Here is a 21,622-nt window from a genome sequence, read left to right on the forward strand (position 1 = left end):
ATTTGTAGTTCTGGTTTCAGCTTTAATGAGGAAAAAGTAATCTTTATTTTAAAATACCCCAAGGAATTCATATGTCATTAAAACTTCTAAAGGAAAGCATTTAGATTTGAAAATGAATTGCAGCATTTTTTTATATTATTCACCTTTATATAACTGACCTTGAATTGCAGCATTTTATCTTATTTACATGAGGTAGATTTTGTCAAAACATATTTTACAAGCTAGAAATATCATGAAGTGGTATATATTGAAAAGAATTTCTCTTTCACAAAAGAATGTCATTTTGTGAAACTGACTTCCAGATGTTTAGAAACATTGGAATTGTTCCTGATGTTACATTTAGACAAAATTGAAATAAACTGAATTTCTCTTCTGCCCATTTTCTTCCAGTGATAGAAGGAAAGTATATATTAAATTCATTGTCTATGTATAATTCTCTAAAGCAAATTCTGATAACAAAAAAAAAACAACATTGTTGAGAAAGCTGTTCTTTTCCTTCAGATATCTAAGATATTAAAAATTCTTATATTCTTAACATACCGATATAGAAAATCAAAACACATGTCAAATACATTGATACTTGTGTAGTTTTATTTAACAATATCTTTAAATGAATATTATGTTTATTGGGAGGAAAAAGTTTTTTAATGTAAGCTGTTTACACTCCATTTAATTTCACAAACACTTCATGGCACCTGTCCACAAGCTATCCTTCCTGTCTTCAGGGAGCATACCATCAGTGGAGGAGATGAAAGCTCATATTTCATTGTAGTGAATATAAACAGAGTAATGACAGCATGGCAGAGGGAAAAAGATTAATCGCAACTGAAGGAAAGGAAAGCATTAGTTGTTTGTCAGGCACTGTACTGAAACCTTACATGCATGAGTTATCTTGAGTTTTTTAATCCTCACATCAGCCTGCTTTTTTCCTCCTTCATATAAATGTTAGAAGCATTATTATAAGCAGTAAAGCACTGGCTGTATTCTTGTTCAATTTTGAGTTGTACACTTAGTAAACTCTTCTAATATTTCTTGCTAATCCATGTATTTTACGAAAATCTTAACAGTCGTTTTGAAAGCTTATTATATAAGTAAGCTTTTCACACATTTCAAAGTATTTTAGTATCCATTGTCTCATTTTAACATTGCAGTAACCCTGTGGGAGTTTGGTTGATAAATACTTATTTCCTCTTTCACGTGAAGTTGAGAAAAAGAAGTCCAGAGATTGGTCTAAATATCTTTTAAAAATATGTTCTTAATAGACGTTTGGGATGAAAATAAAGTTAGAATTGCAAAGCTCATATCTAGCATTTACAAGACTATCAAGGACATAAAGAGAAATAATTTACGTAGTGTGCATATAAAATGATGACCGTGTGAATTAGGCTTCTGTTTTCACGTGCTCATTCGACATTATTGATTGCCACTTTGTTTGATATTTGACACATATTTAATAAGATAATACCCAAATAAAAAGACTCCAGAAAAAAATATCCAAAAATCATGGTAATATATTTTGACTTATTTGTAAGATACAAAGTTTATACGAAAAGGGAGTAATCAACTACACTGAATCTTGAAGGACAAGGCAAGTAAGAGAATTCCATGTAAGAGAAATTACATAGGTCAGATTTAAATGCTTGAAAAGTGTTGCATGTTTGGGAACAGAAACATCCAGCTCTTGGGGAATATAAGATGTGAAGGTACCAAACTGGTAAAATAGTGAGGTTAAAGAAGTAGGGGCCAGATCACGAGTCATAGACCATGTATTTAATTGCACAGATCAAATAACATTGAAAATGTATTCTTACACAGCAGACTCACATTAGATGGACACATACATACATATTTTTTATAAAATTTTTATATTTTAATTAAATTTTTAATAAATTAAAGCCATATTTCTATACTTAATGCAAAATAAATAATAGCACAAAACTGGTAAGAAGTGGATGCTCTCTAAAATTGGCATGTTACAGGTTTATATCTTTCCTCTGTCTGTATTAGCCACACATATATTATTTACAGCTTCCCTATCGCTATAAATTACTTTTCATCTTTATTAGTATAGATGTTTTAGAGATGTATAGAATATGTATAGAATAATCCCTTAAACAGATAAACTACCATGGAGTCTTTTTCTTTACATTAACTATATTTGTCAATAAATAAGAACAAATAAAATAACTTCTTCGCCTTGACTGTCCACTTTCCAGATAGACATATTCTCTGAATATTATTAAAATAAGTTAATGTTTCCAACTTGTCATTTCTATATTTTAACTTATACTTATTTAAAAGATAATAATAATATAATTATAGAGTAATATTAGAGTATAGTAACAATCCTAGAAACATTTTAGTTCTTTTGTTACTTTGGTTTTAAATACACTTTGTTTCTATGGATCCTATTTGTTAAAATAAATTTATTGAAAGAACTTTAGTTTTGTCTAATACATTATTCTATACTAGATAATGTTTTACCCACAGAACTACAGGCATATATATTTACTAAGAAATCTTATGAGTATAGAATGTTTTTCTGTAGTTGTTATTTGTCACACAATATGGAAAAAAGGTAAAAATAATTTTGGATTTGGATTAATCTATAATTTGGTGGTATATTATTACTTCTGAACCTAATTTATGGCATTTTGATGTCTTCTTAGTAAATAAGTATATATGCCTATACTATCCAACTTTTTACACATAATTCACATTTTCAAATTCACATAATTCACAATTTCAGATCACAGGGAGATCTGGTGGTTTGTAGTATTCGCTTGTTAATTTCTTGATGAATGGCTAAAGAGGCCAAGAAGTGCACTCAGTCCAACATGTCTTGTGAAGATAGATTATCTCTAGTAAATTCTCTTCCCAATCAGATTTTGATTTGTTGGGTGTTAAACCAATTCTTTCTAAGGACAGTGTTTATAAGCCTTGTAATGAGACAGCCCTTTGAGACCTTACCTCTTTTTACTTGTAATTTTGATGAATGAAACTCTAATTCATAAAAGATATTGTGATTGAAATGCACCTTTGGATCTTGTACACTTTAATTTAGATAAATGTTTCATGCAGTACCATAAAATCAGAAAGTTTACTGAGCTACAGACTGATAACACTTCAACAGGGATGGTAAGTTCAGCGTGTCGTTATGGATCAGTCTACTATATGCCTCTTAAAGACATAATTGTTTTACTGTTTTAAAACCAGAGAGGATAAAAGTGAAAGCTTAATACACATTTCAGAGCTCACCTTTCTTTGACTACATTTACTTTATTTGTAGATTTTAATTTTAATAACACAAGAGTAATGTATATCTCTTTTCTTAATGACAAAGCAGATTAAATATGGTTGTCCACAAGGGGAAATTTGTTTTATCAGGCTGACTCATACTTAAAGAGTTGTATTGATTATTTCATATAAGGAACCAAGTTCTCTTTCATGTAAATACATAAATTCTCCAATTGGTCCCCAAACTGGAGGCAAATCACCAGGACTCTCTGAGAAATCTTAGGATCTTCAGGTTAAGAAATATCCAGAGGTAAATTTTATGTCTCAGTTTATTCATTTGTTTGGCCGATATGAGGGCTTGCTCTGTGCCAGGCAGTGTGCTGAAAACTAAGAATACAAAGACTGAAGCTTGTTGCTACGACTGCAGTAATAGGATTTATAAGGTGTGATGAAATCTTCAAGGAAGGGGCACACAAATTTACCTTAAGAAATCAGAAACAAGAAAACAGAGTGGGTAGGAGTTGAACTCCGTTTGGGTTATGTTTGTTACAAGTCTGCTGGGTGCCCCACACTGAGGCTGCAGAAACGAGGCTGGAGCCCTGTGGAGAAGACAAGCACATAACAGATTACACCTGTACAGTGTGGTAGAGTTCTGTGTCAACTGTGAAAGTACAGAGTAGTTGGCTAGGAAAGGCCCCCAACGGAGGTAAGTTTGGAAGATCGAATAGGAATGAGCCCCAAAAAGGAGGAAGAAAGGAATATACCATATAGAAGGAATAATATTAGCCCAGGTAAGAAGGTTTGAAGAGCTATAAGTGGTTCGTATTGTTGATGATAGAGAAAAGATAACTCAAAGCTTGTATTGAGAGGATAAAAGGCCTGGCCCAGCCATGCTAAGGAGTTTATATTGGGACTCCTATCATATAAGCCTTGCATTGAGTGTTGTTGATTGGGGGGAAACAATATGCAGCAGGCAAATATCCTCCACTTATTTTTGCTTTGTAATAATCACTCTGACAAAAATGTGCGGGATGGTGTAAATAATGGAGCTATTGAAGACCTCCAGACCAAAACAATGGTGGCCTGAGCCCAGGCCACGGCAGTCACCAGGATGACCCCTAGGTTCATGGCTTAAGTAAGTGGGTTGATCAAAATCGGGGGAGGTGGAGAACTAATAGATGATGCATTCGGTTAGGTAAATGTGGAACTATGAATATCCAGCTGCAGATGTCTAATAGAAATATGGCTATAAGGACTTCAGGAGAGGCTTCTCGGTTGTTAATGATTGGATTCGCCTCTTGTTCTCAGATGATGCAAGCTCTGAGTTTCTTTAATTAAGTTACTACCCAAGAAGCAAACAAGTTATAAGGATAGCTACCCCCAGAAGAGTTCTGTTTCACTGGCTTTATATCATCAAGAAACCAAATAAAATTAAAATAAGGTTCTGGAGCATTCAGTAATCAGTCCTAAGTCTTTTATTCCAGAAGTAAGAATCATCTGAGGGCCACTGAGAGAAAAGTGTACATATAACCCATTTAATGCCCCTCACCTGCCATGTAGCACTGAGTTGTAATAATACTGTTTGTTTCTGAAGTACTTATCAAAATATATATTTAACAATATATTACTTGATGCTGTTATGCTCTATTTTAGCTATGCTTTCTAAATGCTGTTATCCAGTCAGAGCTAGGAAGACAGACTGTACCTCTGTGACAGTTACATTCTGCAGTGCCTTTGTGTCATGACTGTGTTCCTCGTGTGTTTTTTACTCCTATATGTGCTACTTTTGAGCCAACTTATTAATGTTTTAGTGAACAGACTTGGCTCTGCGTCGCTAACAAAAAGAAGCATGCAAGTTGCAATGAAATAGACTAATACTTTTACAATGCAAGTGTGAGGGCACCTAAATGTACTTCCAAAACAATGGTTGAGCAGATACCATAGACCGTAATGGGCTATCAGAAGTCCTATATTGGGCCTGGGAGAATGACCAAAAGTATTGTTAATCGTTAACTGGAGGGCATTTTGGCCAAAGTCATGGCAGGATTTGGAGAGCGATTGCGTATGTACACAGACACCTTATCAGTCCCCAGAACTGTGATACAACACCACCACGCAGGAGTGATTTATTAGGCTCCCATTTTCAGGAATACATCCACCACACCTTATGACATGTGTAGGTATTTTCCCAGGAAATGCTGCTTCCTTGAAGCCTATATACTAATACTATGGCTAGAACACAGTAAATTACATTCTCTTCCAGGCTGAATTCCAACCTCAAGTGATATGAAATATATAAATAAATAAATAAGTAAATAAATAAATGTGAGTGTGTGTGTGTGTGTGTGTATAAATTTACTTGCTATTCAGATAATTTTAGAATCATCACCACCTGCCAAAGCCGGTAGCCGAAGTGGCTTTTCCTTAAAATATTGAAATGTAATATTGAAATATAAACATTGAATTATATCTGTTAAGGAGTCAAATCCACGAGAGATTCCAATGCAGTGTAATTTCTAACCTTTACACTGACTGACATGTTAATGCTAGGTCAGGTTTGACAATATTTCAATTTTTATGACTTTGTTTTTGTATTTTTGGCCTTCTATTCTATTTTATATAACAAAATAAGGCTATCAGTTTTGAAAACCATTATTGCTTTCACTGACTGTGAAGGAAATAGCTGTTGCGCAGTCCATTTTGTGTGGCCATCATTCCTAACTCCACATGGCATTTGTAACTTCGCAGCGACAATCACTGCACTCTTCAGATGTGGACACGTTCTTGTTTTCTTCATCCTTATCTACTTTCAAAAATGATCTGATCATTTGATTCTCTAATTCACAGAAAAGTATAATTATGCAAAATTGTGTACTTTTATGTATCAGAAACCCAATCTTGTGGTGAGGTGCAGATTTTTTATAGAAAGTGGTGATGTTAGAGCCTCAAGATGTGGATTTATAGTCTTTTCTCTACCACTGGCCAACTCTGGGGGCCAGGTCCCTCAGTGAGAAATGAGCTTTTTCATCCTGTTTCCTCCTCTGTAAAATAGGGGTAGGTGATTGATTACACCTTCCCCACCCCCCGCCTTTCTCAGAGTTATTTTGAACAGCAAACAAGATAAAGAAGGTAAAAATGTTCTGTAATTGTAAACTCATACATAAATGCAGCATATAGTTATAAGAAAGTAACAGATTATTTTTAATACTGAAAGTCAAATAATCATAATCACCTAAATTATTATATTTCCTCTGTGATTAGGCACTGAAGAAGATGTGGTAAAGTCCAAGAAAGCCTTCAGAAGTCAAGCAATAGTGAATCAAAACGCAGAGACAGAACTTATGCTGGAAGGAGATGATGATGCAGTCAGTCTCCTGCAGGAGAAAGAAATTGACAATCTTGCAGGTAAATGTTTAAATATCTTTCTTCTGTTTGTTGTAAGAAATACCTGCAAAGTTCCTGAACTTAAAATCTATCTCCTGGTGAATGAGTTGGTGCCAGTGGTTGGAACGATACTGAATCATGTGACCGTTAATAATTTACTTCATCACAATCCTAGTATTGGAGAGAGGAAAGTGCATATCAGACAAACATGTATTTTACTACTAATGAATGAATAGCTGCATCTACTTTGTTTGTAATGAGGACAACTTTTTAATATAGGAGAGATAGCTTATAGCAGAAGTCCCATCTAACTGCCTGAATAATTGGAAGGGGACAGAATAATAGTCTCACTGACTTACGAGTGACTCTAGCTTGCTAACAGCCATGAACAATGGCCACTTCAGCCAGCAGACACTCAAATTTGCTACCACTCTTTGGAATGTTCCTGGTGTTTTTCTGTATACCCACACTGCTCATCTCCACCATTAGCAGACACTGTTGTTTTCATCTTGTCCTGGTGCCGGTGTAAGGTCAATTGAGAGCAGTATCTGCAGTGACCATGTGGGATATGGATATAGGTCTGGGCCCATAACCTTGTTTGGGTTTTAAACTACCTTTGAGAATCTGTGAAAACACATTGCCTCATGAAGGTGCAGGTATAATTTTACACACAATTTTGGAGGGTTCACTGAAACCTGGAAACCAGTCTATAGAATCATATCCTAAATTTCAAGTTAAAAACTCCTGCTCAAGTAGTGGCTGAGTCTTACCTTCATTCTGTGTTTCCAGCCCGTACACCGCTGTGCAGGTAGCAATAGAAAAGTGGACTTGTTCTTAACATTCAGTTTACAAAATTGCACTCCTGTTTCCAGAAGTGTGCTGAAAATTATCGGGCTTTATGAAAGCTTCCAATGATGTTTCTGTCAATTAGAGATTTCTCTTTTTATCAAAGGGATGTTCTTATTAATTGTAAACTAGAGATGGCACCTTATTCTCTCCCTTCTAGAGAATGTTTAATAAGTTACTCAAAGGCCAGCTCCTGGATATACCTATGTCACTAACATTTCTGTGTGATGAAAATTATTTGTCCTATTTAAAAGTAATCCTACGTCTATGAACAGATGTTTGCCTTGAATTCCTGAGTAAATGTTGAAGTTTGGTTTTATTGCTTTTGTGTTTGGTTTGTTCAGAGATTTTCTCTGAGGCCATTTGAAAATTTAAGCAAATGAAGTCTGTGATTTCTTTTTGCCCAAGGATTGGTTTTCTCTTTTTCTGGTCTTATTCTTGATCCTAAAGAACAAAATAAAAATTATAAACACGATTTATGACCTTTTCAGATAATATGTCATCTTTCCTCATCCACATATGTTGATAAATAGGTTCAATTATTATACAGTTTAGTTTAGACTCTCTGGTCCTTAGTTCCTATTATAAAGGTAATTAATTAGGGGCACCTGCGTGGCTCAGTGGGTTAAGCCTCTGCCTTGGGCTTAGGTCGTGATCTCAGGGTCTTGGGATCGAGCCCCACATCAGGCTCTCTGCTCAGCAGGGAGCCTGCCTCCCCCACCCCTCTGTCAAATAAATAAATAAATAAAATCTTAAAAAAAATAAAGGTAATTAATTAGGTGATACAAATTTGGCTGATACCCTGAAGTTTATTGTAATAAGATCTGCCCCAAACTACCAGAGGCAAAATCCAATAAAGACTCATAACTTCTTTATATTTCTCTCCTTTGATGGTAGCTAGAGTAATTATTAATATTAATTTATGCTTATAAGCAAAATTCCCCAAATAACATTAAGTTAAAATATCTAAAGAACAGTGAAAGTATGCTTGCAGTAAATTATTTTAAAATCTAATTGTGTGGCTCTTGACCAACTCACTCTGTCAAGACTCCTTTAACTTCTCTCTTTTAAGTAGACTTTTCCTTGAGCAGATCCATTCCTACCCATTTCCACCTGGTTCTAATTCATACTCTTTTTACGGAATCCTTGTGTCTGATAAATCTTACAAACTGTCCTAAAATATTGATCCCCTATCTAATCTATAATGTTCCTCTTCAAAATAGCAGTCCACAAATGTTACTCTGAGCTTTGAATTCAGTAGAAAAGAAGGAAGGGATGGATGTTTTGTGAAAGAAGTAAGGGTACAGGAAATAGTCTACATAATATAGGAATGTATAGATTCATTTTGTAAATGCTGAGGCCTATTAATTACCTAGACTGGTGTGATAGTGATGTCACATAAAAATCATTTTTGGAAGTTAATTACAAACCACTATTCTTAGATTTTTAAAAATCAGCTGTTAATAAAATTTCAGACCACATAAATATGTAACCATTTTGTTGTCTTTGTCTCAGAAATTAAAAATTGTTAAAGGATAATGGCCTTCTTATAGGTAACTTATTGTTCTAAATAACTGAACAGTGCTAAGCTGCCTAGAGAATACTTTCATGATCACAGGAGACCTAAGTCTACATTAAGACCCAGGAGATCCTAAAATCTGTGCACAAAATTAATATAATCTATACTTGGTATCTGGAAATACTATATAAAATAACCAATGCCCATTTTCCACTCTGAGATGAAAATTATAGGTTTATTTTTTCATGACTCAGTGACATGGCTTGCATATTAGTAATATAAGAAATGTACCTTCAAAAATATACAAGTACTTAGACTTCTTAGACTTTAGATTTTCTATGAATGAGGGCACCATTTTTACAATAATAATGGTAAACCTAAATCTGCTGAATAGTATGATTCATTTTCCTGTTCTTAAAAAGCCCTGTTTTGCTGACAAGCACGCAGATGAGGAGACTATGCATTATAATTTGTCAATATGCAATATTTCTTAATAGTCAAGTTAAATTTCAGGGGAAAAAATGTTAATTAGAATAGAAAACTAAGGGAAAGTACTGATTTAGTTAAGATTAATTATATTGGGGATTTAAAAGATAGGATCAGTTTCTGTTTATAAAAAGAAAAAAGAGAAAGTAGAGTAGCTAGCCTATCTTACTAAGTAACAACCAGGCAGCATTCAAAGAGCTTTAATATTCACAATAACTCTATGAGCTTGGTACTATTATTACCCTAATTTTACAAATGAGGCTATAGAGACCAAGAGAGATTAAGGAGCTTGTATAAGGTTAAGAAGTAAATAAAATAATGTGTTTCCTTAAAAATACATATTTTATTTGAATTCAAATATGCCAAATAGTATATTTAAATATGCATGTGTATATACTTAAGGATTCTTCTAAAATGATATAAAAACAAGATCCTCAGCTTATACCTCAATTTTTACACTAGTTCCATTAAACTATATTTAGAAGTCTAAGAATATGCACAATAATTAATTTTAGTTTTATGTATCTGTTCTCTAAAATCATTCTGGTAAGTTTAAAAAATCTGATAGATTTTAACACAGTTTTATTTAAATATTGACTCTCATGGTTTTTTTTCCATTTGCTTTGGAGTTGTCTAGTTTTAATAAAGATAAAATGGTCCACCAAGTTCTACAGACTTAAATGTCATACAATTTTCTGTTTCACTTTTAGTTCCCTTTCTTCCCAAGCTGTTCATCTCAAGAGGCAAGTTAAATGTGTGTGATTATTAATTACTCAATTTATTATGCATTGTAGCAAATGGCTAATATAATTATAATATAGAAGTATGCAAATGAATTAAGTAATTATTATATTAATAACATCTAACTTAATTTATTTTAATTGCTTTTTTAGTTTGTAGTGACTCACCAAAGTGAATTAGCACCTAAGACGCCATATATAACTAAAAATTTCAATTTACTAATTATATTGTTATCTAAAACACTGAAATTAATTAGTATAATTCAACTGATTTTAATCTAAAATCCCAATGTATACTTTAATTTGAAACTCAACATGGCAAGTTATTTCTGCAAATAATTACTGAGTAACTAAAATTTATGTGAAGTAAAAGTGAATGATATAATTCAACTGGTAGAATTGTGTCCCGCTCATAAAATGTACCTCGTTTTTTTTTTAGAGCAGTAGTTCTGTCACATACACCAACTGACAGTAGAAATATTTTCCATAACAGACTTGGAATATGTACAGATTTCTCTATTGTTACTTCCAAATATTACCAATTTTGCCAAATTGGGGAATTCTGAATTCATCATGATGGTGGTCCTTTATGGTTTATCAGCTCTGCAAATTATTAAAAACAAATTATCACTATTTTAGAACATTTCATCACACCAAAAAAGAAACTTCCATACCCTTTGGCTATTCCAACCAATTTTCCCATGTTCCCTCCACAGCCCAGGAAGACCACTAATCGGCTTTCTATCTCCATAGATTTAACTCTTCTGGACATTTCATATAAACATAATTGTATAATATGTAGTCTTCTGTGACTAGCTTCTTTTACTTAGCATAATGTTTTCAAGACTCATCCATGTTTTAGCATGAGTGTCCCTTTTTATGGGGAATAAATGGTGACTATCCATTGTATGGATATATCACATTTTGTTTATCATCCATTAATTGATGGACACTTGGTGTGTTTCCACCTTTTTGCTACTGTGATTAATGCTGCTGTGAACATTCATGTACAACATTTTATGTCAACATATGTTTTCATTTATCTTGAATATATAGCTAGGCATGAAATTGCTGGGTCAAATAATAATTATATTTTTAACTTTTTGAGGAACTGCTAGGCTGTTTTCCAAAGTGGCTGCATCACTTTACATTCCTATCAGCAGTGTCTGAGGGTCCCATTTCTCCACATCCTTAATGCTGGTCACTATCTGTCTTTTTTATTATAGCCAACTCTATAAAGTTTTGATCATGTCATTTTTAAGATACTTATACAAGATTCCTTTCTATATGTTTTCTCTCTCCTTTTAGATTGCAAATTCCTTAGGTATAGTGATCATATCCCACGTACCTTTGAACCATGAAGAAACCTTCTAATACAATTACTTGTCCTAATAAGGTTCCCATTGAAAAATTTAATGTAGGTTGGAATAAACTAGAGAGCTGAGATCATTATCTAGTTAATTTATACCAAAAACAAAAAACAAAACAAAAAATTCTGAACTATTAAAATTAAGTTTTTAAGGGCTTGAATTATCAGATCATCTGCTCATATTAATTGAATTATTCAAATTACCCAACTCGTCACTTGACTTTTCTGGGTAAGAACTAAATTAATCTTTCTTCCATCCCAGCTTCGGCTAATTGCATCATTTCAACTAAACGTTCTTAAGGTTCCCATTTTAAAAGTCTAGATACCACTGTGACTCTTAACCAAAAAATACCTTATCACTCGGAAAAGATATTCCATTACCAAAGGATTATAATGTTATTTTGAATATTTAAAAAGAGTAACTAGGGGGGGAAAAAGAGTAACTAGTATAGAAAACTAGCAACATGGGAAAGAAGTGTTGAAATACAAGACTTGGATTTTTTATATGGTTTTTCAAAGTGGTACCTTTGTAATCCTTTTCACACATACACATATACACGATATTCCACACACAGAGTCAAAATCCAAAACTCAGAAAAAATGCATTATAAGAATTTAAGAATAAAAATACATAGAAATAGGAGTGCTTGAGTGGGTTAAAGCCTCTGCTTGGGTCATGATCCCAGGGTCTTGAGATCGAGCCCCACATCGTGCTCTCTGCTCAGTGGGGAACCTGTTCCCCACCACCCCTTGGCCAGCCTCTCTGCCTACTTGTGATCTCTCTCTGTCAAAAAAATAAATAAAATCTTTTTTTTTTAATGCGTAGAAATAAGGAGGACATCTACTAAGAGAAACAGGATGTAATTAATAGGAGATTCTCCGAAGTGATGGTCAGCTTCCCTGCAGACACACATTTAATGCCCTAGAAAATTCTCAGGTTTACTTTCACTGTTGTTAAGATGGCTATACCTTTCAGACTGTTTTTCTTGTTGTTCACTGGTCAGAGTTTTTGTCTGTTTTCTTCTGTCTTTATTCTACTAATTCAAAGTGAAAGCAGGAGAACCTGGGTAGCTCAGTCGGTTAAGTGTCTGCCTTTGGTTCAGGTCATGATCACAGGGTCCTGGTGTCAAGCCCCGTAAAGGGCTCCCTGCTTAGTGGGTAGTCTGCTTCTCCCTCTGCCTCCCCCACCCACACTCCCCTGCCCCCATACTCTCTGTCTCTCTCTCAAATAAATAAATAAAATCTTTAAAAAAAACCCACACAGACACAAAATGAAAGCAGATATCAAATAATTGGGGAGGGGGTGGAAACTTGCTTAGAATTTGTTTTAAGGTTAACCATTCCTATCTCCCTAAATCTCTATTTTACTGCATTCACACACTGATTTGCCTACTATTCAATATTTAGGGTACAGAACGCTGGGACTCAGAAACTGATAGAAAGAAAAAAAATCAAGAGAATTAGCCTAGCTACCACTACCTCTCAGGAACTTCAGTAACCAGGAAGTTAGAACATAAAATATGTCTACCCTAATAAATGAAAGTCGACAATTAAGATGATTAGATATGGCCGCCTGGGTGGCTCAGTGGATTAAGCCGCTGCCTTCGGCTTGGGTCATGATCTCAGGGTCCTGGGATCAAGCCCCGCATGGGGCTCTCTGCTCCACGGGGAGCCTGCTTCCTCCTTTCTCTGTCTGCCTCTCTGCCTACTTGTGATCTCTCTCTCTCTCTCAATTAAATAAATAAAATCTTTTTTAAAAAAAAGATGATTAGATAGATAATTGGGCCTTCAAAAGTTCTAACTTGGAATTTTCAGATACCAGAGGCAAAGTTGTTTATATACAAATTGAATGTTACCTAAAAACTGAGCAAAGAAAAGAGGATAAAGTAAAATATACAGCATATAAGAAGGAAGAACTCAAGATCCGAGAAAATTATAATCAAAATACAGGAAGAGCAAAACTCTAAAAGCTGAGAGTTTTTCAGAGAAATGCATGATTAAGAAAGAAATACATTTGAACCTAAACACAGAAAAAAATTATTGTAATTGTTAAATGGAATGAGAGAATAAGTACTACAGAAGGAACAAGTTCAGTGTTACATAGATACAGATAAACTCATAGATCATATCTGCTGAAGCCTAACTGCTCTGCAATACAGTTCAAATATGGTTAATGAACAGTGTTTCCCTAATAAAACTAGCATTTTTTACAAGATTTTTTCATATTTATTTTATGTAGTTTTAGTTACAGAGTCAAACTAGAATTGAATCAATCTGATATTTGTATTTAGGAGGAAAATGTATTTTAAATGTTCTGGATTCTCTAAAATGCGTTTTGCTCAGTATTTCCCCCTTAATTTTTTAAGCCCATGTGTATTTCAAGGGAAATTTAATCCATATGTCCCTGACTCACTCACACTTAACTCATCAAAATATTGTTTAGTAAAAGCTATTTGATGTTGAAAAAGCCTTATGAGTCTTTATAAGTCTTTTTTCTCTCTCTTTGAATTAAGTTGCTCTGCCACTCATAAATAGTATACCCAAAGGGGTCACATTCGGCTTCAAACACAGAATTCACAGAGCTCTTGAAGACAACAATAACGCATGCTCATTGCCTATAAAAGCTAAAATATTTAAATTTCTAACCTAATTTTTTGATTCACTTAAAGGGTTCTAAAAATAAACAAAAGCTGTATCTTGACTATCTAGCCTTTTTATTCTCTCCTCGCAACTTTACAGTGTCCACAAGGCCATTTAGAGCCTGCAACAGTTTGCAGAATCCATATTTTGTTAGTTTCAAAAAATATGAATGTCTCCTTCAACTGTGTAATCTGTAGGAACCCTTTTAACGGGACTCTTCATCCTAACACATCCCTGCTAACCAAACTATGTAGATTTAAAATATTATAAAAAGACAAATTCAAGTATTATTTAGTAAACCATCAGCCATGATTCAGATCATATATAACAATCTTACATCTTTTCTTAAGAGGCCATCCTTTGTTATGCTGCAAGTGTTTCACAAACCACAACAATGCCTATTCTTCCTAATACAATGTTCTAGTTGAAACTCATTTTTATTTTTTACTTGCTTCTCTGTACAGAGGATTTCCCATAAAGTAACTCCTCTAAGACTTATAGTTATACTTATTTTCAACCTGAAAAGCAGAGGCGATCAAGAACAGAGATATCTTATCAGTACACCAGATCTATCTCCTATATGCAGGGGACTAAACTCTCATTAAAAAAAAAAAATATATATATATATATATATATATGTATATATATGTGAATGAACATATTAATCACCTACTGGAAATAGACAGGTCACCTTGTTTGTCACACTTGGAGAAAAAGAAATGTGCGGTAATAAAACTTTTCTTCTGCCAAGCATGGAGAAGAGGAAGAGATGAGTAATTATCATTGCACACTGCCACAACTATGAGGCCTTGTTCCAGAAGACTCTCTCCAAAAGACTTTGGCACGAATTCAAACACTATATAAAAATGGATTTCACCACTACATTTAGAGCCCTACTATACAAAAGAAGAAATAAGTCTTTCTGCATAGTGCAAATATTTTATTTGATTATTTTATTTACATGGCTTTGTGCAAAATGTCCTTAAGCAGTATTTACATTACAATCAACTTATAAGTAGTTATTACAATAGAATCTGCTCCATCAGTTCAAATCATCATCCCAATAAATATAAGTGTAGAACATTTTAGCAGCAAAAAAGAAGAGAAATTCAGACTGAGTTGCCTGTCTAAATATTGTTAAGCATTCTTTTCCAGATAGAATGTTTAAGCAGTTTAGTTAATCAGAATATGAGTGATTACAGGATACCTACCTGGTTTAATCAGTAAGATTAATTCAGTAACCAGTAAGAGCATGGGACTCTTGAGCTCCAGGTTGTGACTTTGAGTCCCACATTAGGTGTAGAAGTTACTTTAAAATAAAGTCTTAAAAAAAGAAGAAGAACAAGAAGAAGAAGAAGAAGAAGAAGAAGAAGAAGAAGATGACTGATTGCAGTGTTTTATGCTTTTTTGAATCCCAAAAATTCTATTGAATTTTTCTTCCATTTTAAGTCACTAAATAAAACTGCTAAATATAGTTGTAGTGTTATTCTAGTTCAATTTGTATAGAAAACAGGAACATTAAGAACCAGATACCATAGAAAACTTTCTTTAAAAATCTTGCAACTCAGATTGGACTAGGAGGAGGAGTCTCAACTCACCAACCAGTTTTCAGGGGAAAAGCAAAATGAGCTTGATAGTAGTAGTAAAAAAGTATGTGTCATTGGGCAAGTGAAGCTGGGAGACATAATTTACATTTGTTGAAAGAAAACGACACTGCAGGTGATAACTTCACAACTCTAAATTAGGTATTACAGTTCATTTTCAGATGTGGAAATTAAGATTTGGACATTAAGGTATTTACTTATGATCACATCACAAGCAGAGATGAGCTGAGATTTATTAAACCCATTTTTCTGCCTTTGTTAAATCCCTTGTTCATTCTACTATATCAGTGTTTGCTTGGTTTTTAATTGCAAGTTTCAACCCATTGGTGTGTAAGCAAATCAACTACATGGATCATTACCAGCATTATTTGTAAATGAAATAAAAGAGAAAAGAATAAATTTGAATACAGAATGTCAAAATTCATTGCACACAGTAAAAATAAGAGCTGAAAGGACCTGCCAAGTCTTTATTCTCTGATGCCAGATCCCTACTTGGTTGAGGTTGGATGTGGTTATCCAAGCAAAACAAGTGTTGATACTGGATATTTACTAAATGCATGACATTATGGTGGGTGCTTAAAAGTAAAAAGACACATATGATTAAAGTTTCTGCTTCCAAGGACGTTATAGTCTAGAGGAAAAACAGACAATGAAAAACAATAGCAACCTAGATATATAAAGGAAACCACGTTAACACAAAACAGGACCCTTGACCACCATGTGTATTCTGGAAAGCCTTCCTAGAATAGTGTTTCCTATATTGAGTCCAGGAATATAAGTAAAGGATTTAGAAAGATTTAAAGAGTTGTTGCAGACTGTGGAAAACATCATATACTAAAATACCACCTTCCCTCTGAAACAGTAGTTCTAAATTATTCAGGTAAAAGTATGAGGCAAGGAGTCTCCGCAGTTGAGACTAACAAGCTTGCTAGGGAAGCTTTATGTGCCACGAGGAACCTGGATTTTTATCCTGAAGGCCATAACGAGACAATGAAGGATTTTAAGCATGGCAATGATAAGATCCAATTTATTTATTTATTTATTTATTTTAAGATTTTATCCATTTATTTGACAGAAAGAGAGAGAGATCACAAGGAGGCAGAGAGAGGGGGGAAGGAGGCTCCCTGTTGAGCAGAAAGCCTGATGCGGGGCTCGATCCCAGGACCCTGAGATCATGACATATATATGTCTATATATATATATATGTCTATATATATATATATATTTTTTTTTAAATCACTCAAGCCACTGTGTAGCTCAGTATTTTAGGATGCCCACATTTGAGGTAAAAGGCTGTTGTCTGAACTCGAAGAGATGAGAACATGAACTAAATTTAAGTTGGTGGTGGCAAGAAAGCACAGGGGACAGCCTCAAAACAGCACTAAAACGTCAGGGACTGATACCGGGCTGGGTGAGAGGAGTAAGAATGAGGGGAACACAGCCTGAGAGAAGGAATGATATACAAACTATTAATTACGTTTGAGAATGTGAAGATGTAGGGTTTCAGGGGAGAGGAGAAGGAAGATGCTTGGTTCAGTTTGGCCAAATATAAATGTTTAGAATTTGACACCCAAGTTGAGCATGGAGTTTACAATTAAAACCACTGAAATCACCCAAGAAAAGTGAGACTATATAGGAAGAAGAGCAGCAGGCCAAAGTCAGAGTCCACCAAGGATACCAGGGAAGTCAAGCAGTAAGAGAACAATAGAGACGAGTATGCTGTAGAAGTCAAGGATCTCTCACTGAACATTTTTAAATTGATATTCCTTGGAACACAGGTGTTTTGAAATGTGTTAATGAGGGGGAGAAGTATAACTAAATTCGGGGTTTAAATATAAAATGTTACACAGGGTGTTTTTTTTTAATTGATGGATAGACTTTTCTGAGCTTTTAACATATTAATTCATGTATATTCCGCTATCACTCTGGCCCAAGTAGAGGATGAGAGTGACATAAAAAGGAGTGAATAGGAGTGAGGAACTAAGAGGTAGAAACTGATGTGTAAAAGCTTAACAAAGGAGAAAAGGAACAAAGATAAGAGAGTTGCTAGTCAAGGGAGGATGGGTAGGAAACCAAATCCCAGGTAGAGTGAGTAACTGGTTGGAACAAGATGGAAGATACATTTTCTGAAATTGGAGAAAAAGAGGTATTGACAGACTCAGAGGCAGAAAAGTCTTTAGATAGAAGAGGGCATCAAGATCAATGACAGATTTTCTTTTTCCTCCAAAATACAAAACTTTCATTTCTTATATAGTCAAGATGGAAAAATGTTCCTATGTGAATTTTCTAGGAAGGAGCTATGTATTTCACCATCTTCTCCATAAGATGTGTGACCACAAAAAGGGGTAACCACCACTGCTTCACACACTATAATACCTGAGCTTTAATCTTTGATTCCTTAAACATTCCTGAAACATCTCACATTCATAGCTATGTATGTGGGGTTTTTTTTGTTGTTGTTGTTGTTGTTGTTTTCTTCAAGATGTTATTCATTTATTTGACAGAGAGGGAGAGCACAAGCAGGGAGAGCAGCAGGCAGAGGGACAGGGAGGAGTAGCTTCCCCGCTGAGCAGGGAGTCTGATGTGGGGTCCGCATGGGGCTCGATCCCAGGACCCCTTGGCTCATGACCTGAGCCAAAGGCAGACACTTCACCGACTGAGCCACCGAGACTCCCCAGCGTACGTGTGTTTTCCGTTACATCTCACACTGCCTGGCCCCGGACTTTATACATCCTAATCACTGGCCAGTCTTCCTTATTCCTGTTCACAGACTGCATCTGGGTGTTTGTTCAAACTCTTCTGCCCTGCGTACAGTGCTCTTCCCTCTCATACCGCCTGTCCACATCCTCCCCGTCCATTATATCTCCCTTCAAATGCCGCTGCCATCATCCTGTCCCAACTCCACCCACCCCCCCCCCAAAAAAAAAGGCTGGATGGAAATCATCACAGCAGTGAATGTCTGTGGAATATTTTTCTGGCCCTCTCTTGTTGGGAGGCAGAATGCATAACAGTTAAATGCTCTGACTTTGAAGTCACGTAACCAGTCCAAATCTTGTCTCTACTATTTACTAGTTGTATGGCCTTCCCTAAATTACTTGACCACTTGATCTCATTTTCTATCTGTAAAATGGACACAGTAGCAGTACCTCTCTCATAGATTTGTCGTGAGGAATAAGTGAGATCAATTCATGTAAAGTGCTTTAACAATCCTTCGCTACCCTTCCAACCTTATGTCCTAGTCATTCCTATATATTTCTTATCTTTACTATGTAATATAAGGTCTTGAGAAAAATTCATGTCTTATACTTTACTATATGCTCTCTTAGTACCAAAAACAGTGAATAATTTTTGTTGACTACATGAATGAATGCGTGAATGCTGAGTTGAATATCTCTCTCTAAGCATTTAATTTACAAGGAGGGAACAACTTGGTAGGAACGATATGGCAGTTTTAAAATTATGCCATTTAAAAAATAATGGTATGCGTGGGACCTAGCTAGATTGACCAATTACATTATAGCTCTTGTTGGTTTTCAGCATATTTTATTTTATGTTTTCTCAGAAATGCATTGTCTTTCACATTTTTAAAGAACAATTTGAAGTCAATTCCAGAAAAATAGAAAGGATGTGATCTGTTAATGTAAGTGGCCTTTTTGCTCTAACACACAAATGTGACAATCTCTTTGCAATTCCATAAAGACAGATTGCATACTATGTGACAGACACTGTGTTAGATAAGAAGATAATGCCCCTTTCTGTAAGTAGCTTATGCCAAATGGGAGAAATAGACTTCGAAACACATATATTTAATATATTATAAGGCTGCAGTCAAGATGCACCCAGGAAACTATGGGAGCATGAAGGCAAGGCACTTACTCCAACCAAGGGATACAAAGAGTACCTCCTAGTCCAGTAGATTTAAATCATCTCCTCTGGTTTATTCACTCATCTATTCTAGTAGGAATTTACTCTTCTCAACCATTAAATGATATCCTAGTGCCATAAAAGAGTCACTACACTTCCAGAAAATGAAAAATGTATTCCATATGTTGAACTAAATATGTAACTAGAAACACAAATCTCATCTGGATCACCTATTGAATCAAAAGGCAGAACAAATTATCACCATGGACATTAAAACTATCACTGTTTTTGAGTATATTTTTGTGCTTAAAAACTCATTTTTAAGCTGCTCAGCAGGGAGCCTGCTTCCCCCTCTCTCTCTGACTGTCTCTCTGCCTACTTGTGATCTTTCTCTCTGTCAAATAAAAATAAAATATTTTTTTAAAAATATTAGTGCAAAAATAAGTGTTCTACCATGATGAACAGATATTTTGTTAAATGCAGTCTTCAACTGTTCTTATATAGAAGGTTCTACTCTTTTCGTTTGTTTCAGACCGTGTTGAGTTTTACCAGAGGTAGGTGTACTTGGATCTGAAAACACTGATGTGGTTCTTAAACACCTGTCTCATTTTGTACAGTAATAAACTAAGGAAACCAGTGCACTATGGAGATGATTGGTTATTGTCCCTCTCAATCTAAAGATAGATTATGTTCAAGAAGTCACCAAAGACCATAAAGAAGCCACTTCTTGGGCACAGTGAGCTTTGTATAAAATTTGGGTTTGTAGGGATGCTTGGGTGACTCAGTTAAGCATCTGCCTTCGGCTCAGGTCCTGATCCCAGGGTCCTGGGATAGAGTGCCCCATCGGGCTCCCTGCTTAGCAAGGAGCCTATTTCTCTCTCTGCCTGCTATTCCCCCTGCTTGTGCGTGTGGAGCTCTCTCTCTCTGACAAATAAGTAATAAAAATCTATTTTTAAAAATTGGGGTTTGTAATGGAATGTGTGTGTGTGTGTGTGTGTGTGTTAGGGAGGGAGGGAATACTGCTCGAAGTTAAATTCATAATTCTTGAGCTACGTATTCTCTTAGTTGTTCACATATTTTTTGACTCAAGTATAAACATAACAAACTCAAGCATAAACTACTTTCATGCAAGAAGTTTTTGAAAACCTCAAAGGACTATTATTCTGGTAGTATATTTGGACCACTATCAATATTCTCTGTACATAAAAAAATCGTTGTCTAGAGATTTTGTTACTATACTTTCTTTTTTCTTGGGGCATTTCAAATGCCTGAAATCCAGGGAACTATCCAAATGATAGAAATCTCAGATCTTCGGCAACATTTCCCCCAACTCCCTCTCCCCTAGACACACACACAAACACCTCCATTTTCTTTGTGCCTAAAGCTTTCCTAGGATTTCAAAACTAAGTTCCAACTTTCTCATACTCTTCATTAGTTTCTTTTAAGTTGTTTTGAGAGTGATGCATGTTATCCTTTTAATTCTATGGGAGAAATATTTTATTTTTTAAGATTTTTTTTTTTTATTCATTTGAGAGAGAGAGAAAGTAGGAACAGAAGGGAGAGCACAAGCAGGAGGAAGGGTCAGAGGGAGAGGAAGAAGCAAACTCCCAGCAGGGAAGGAGATGAACACAGGGCTCATCCCAGGACCCCAGGATCCTGACCTAAGCCAAAGGCAGACACTTAACCAACTGAGCTACCCAGGCACCCTTAGAAATGTTTTCTTTAAATTACATTGCCATACTTAAAAATAATAGAAGTCTAATGCAGATAAGATATCTTACATATGGTCAGTCACTTGTGCTAGGAGTTATTTTCCTACAAATTGAATCACAGTATAGAAATAATTGTAAGAATTTTTTTTTTAATTTTTTTGAATGCTATCCTTTTGCACTAAACACAAAGGATTTCAGATTAACTATTCCTCTTAAATAAT

General features: G+C 35.0%; 1 protein-coding gene across 8 annotated transcripts in view; it reads left to right on the forward strand.

The window, feature by feature from the left end:
• NBEA (neurobeachin) overlaps positions 1–21,622 on the forward strand; it is a 687,041-nt gene that overhangs the window by 467,061 nt on the left and 198,358 nt on the right. For all 8 annotated transcript variants that reach the window (XM_045977917.1, XM_045977919.1, XM_045977920.1 and 5 more), the window contains one exon: positions 6,499–6,642. In XM_045977917.1, the coding sequence (XP_045833873.1) occupies positions 6,499–6,642 (144 nt within the window). The remainder of the gene's footprint in view (positions 1–6,498; positions 6,643–21,622) is intronic.

This window comes from Meles meles, chromosome 14 (assembly GCF_922984935.1).
Source record: "Meles meles chromosome 14, mMelMel3.1 paternal haplotype, whole genome shotgun sequence".
Lineage (NCBI taxonomy): Eukaryota > Metazoa > Chordata > Mammalia > Carnivora > Mustelidae > Meles > Meles meles.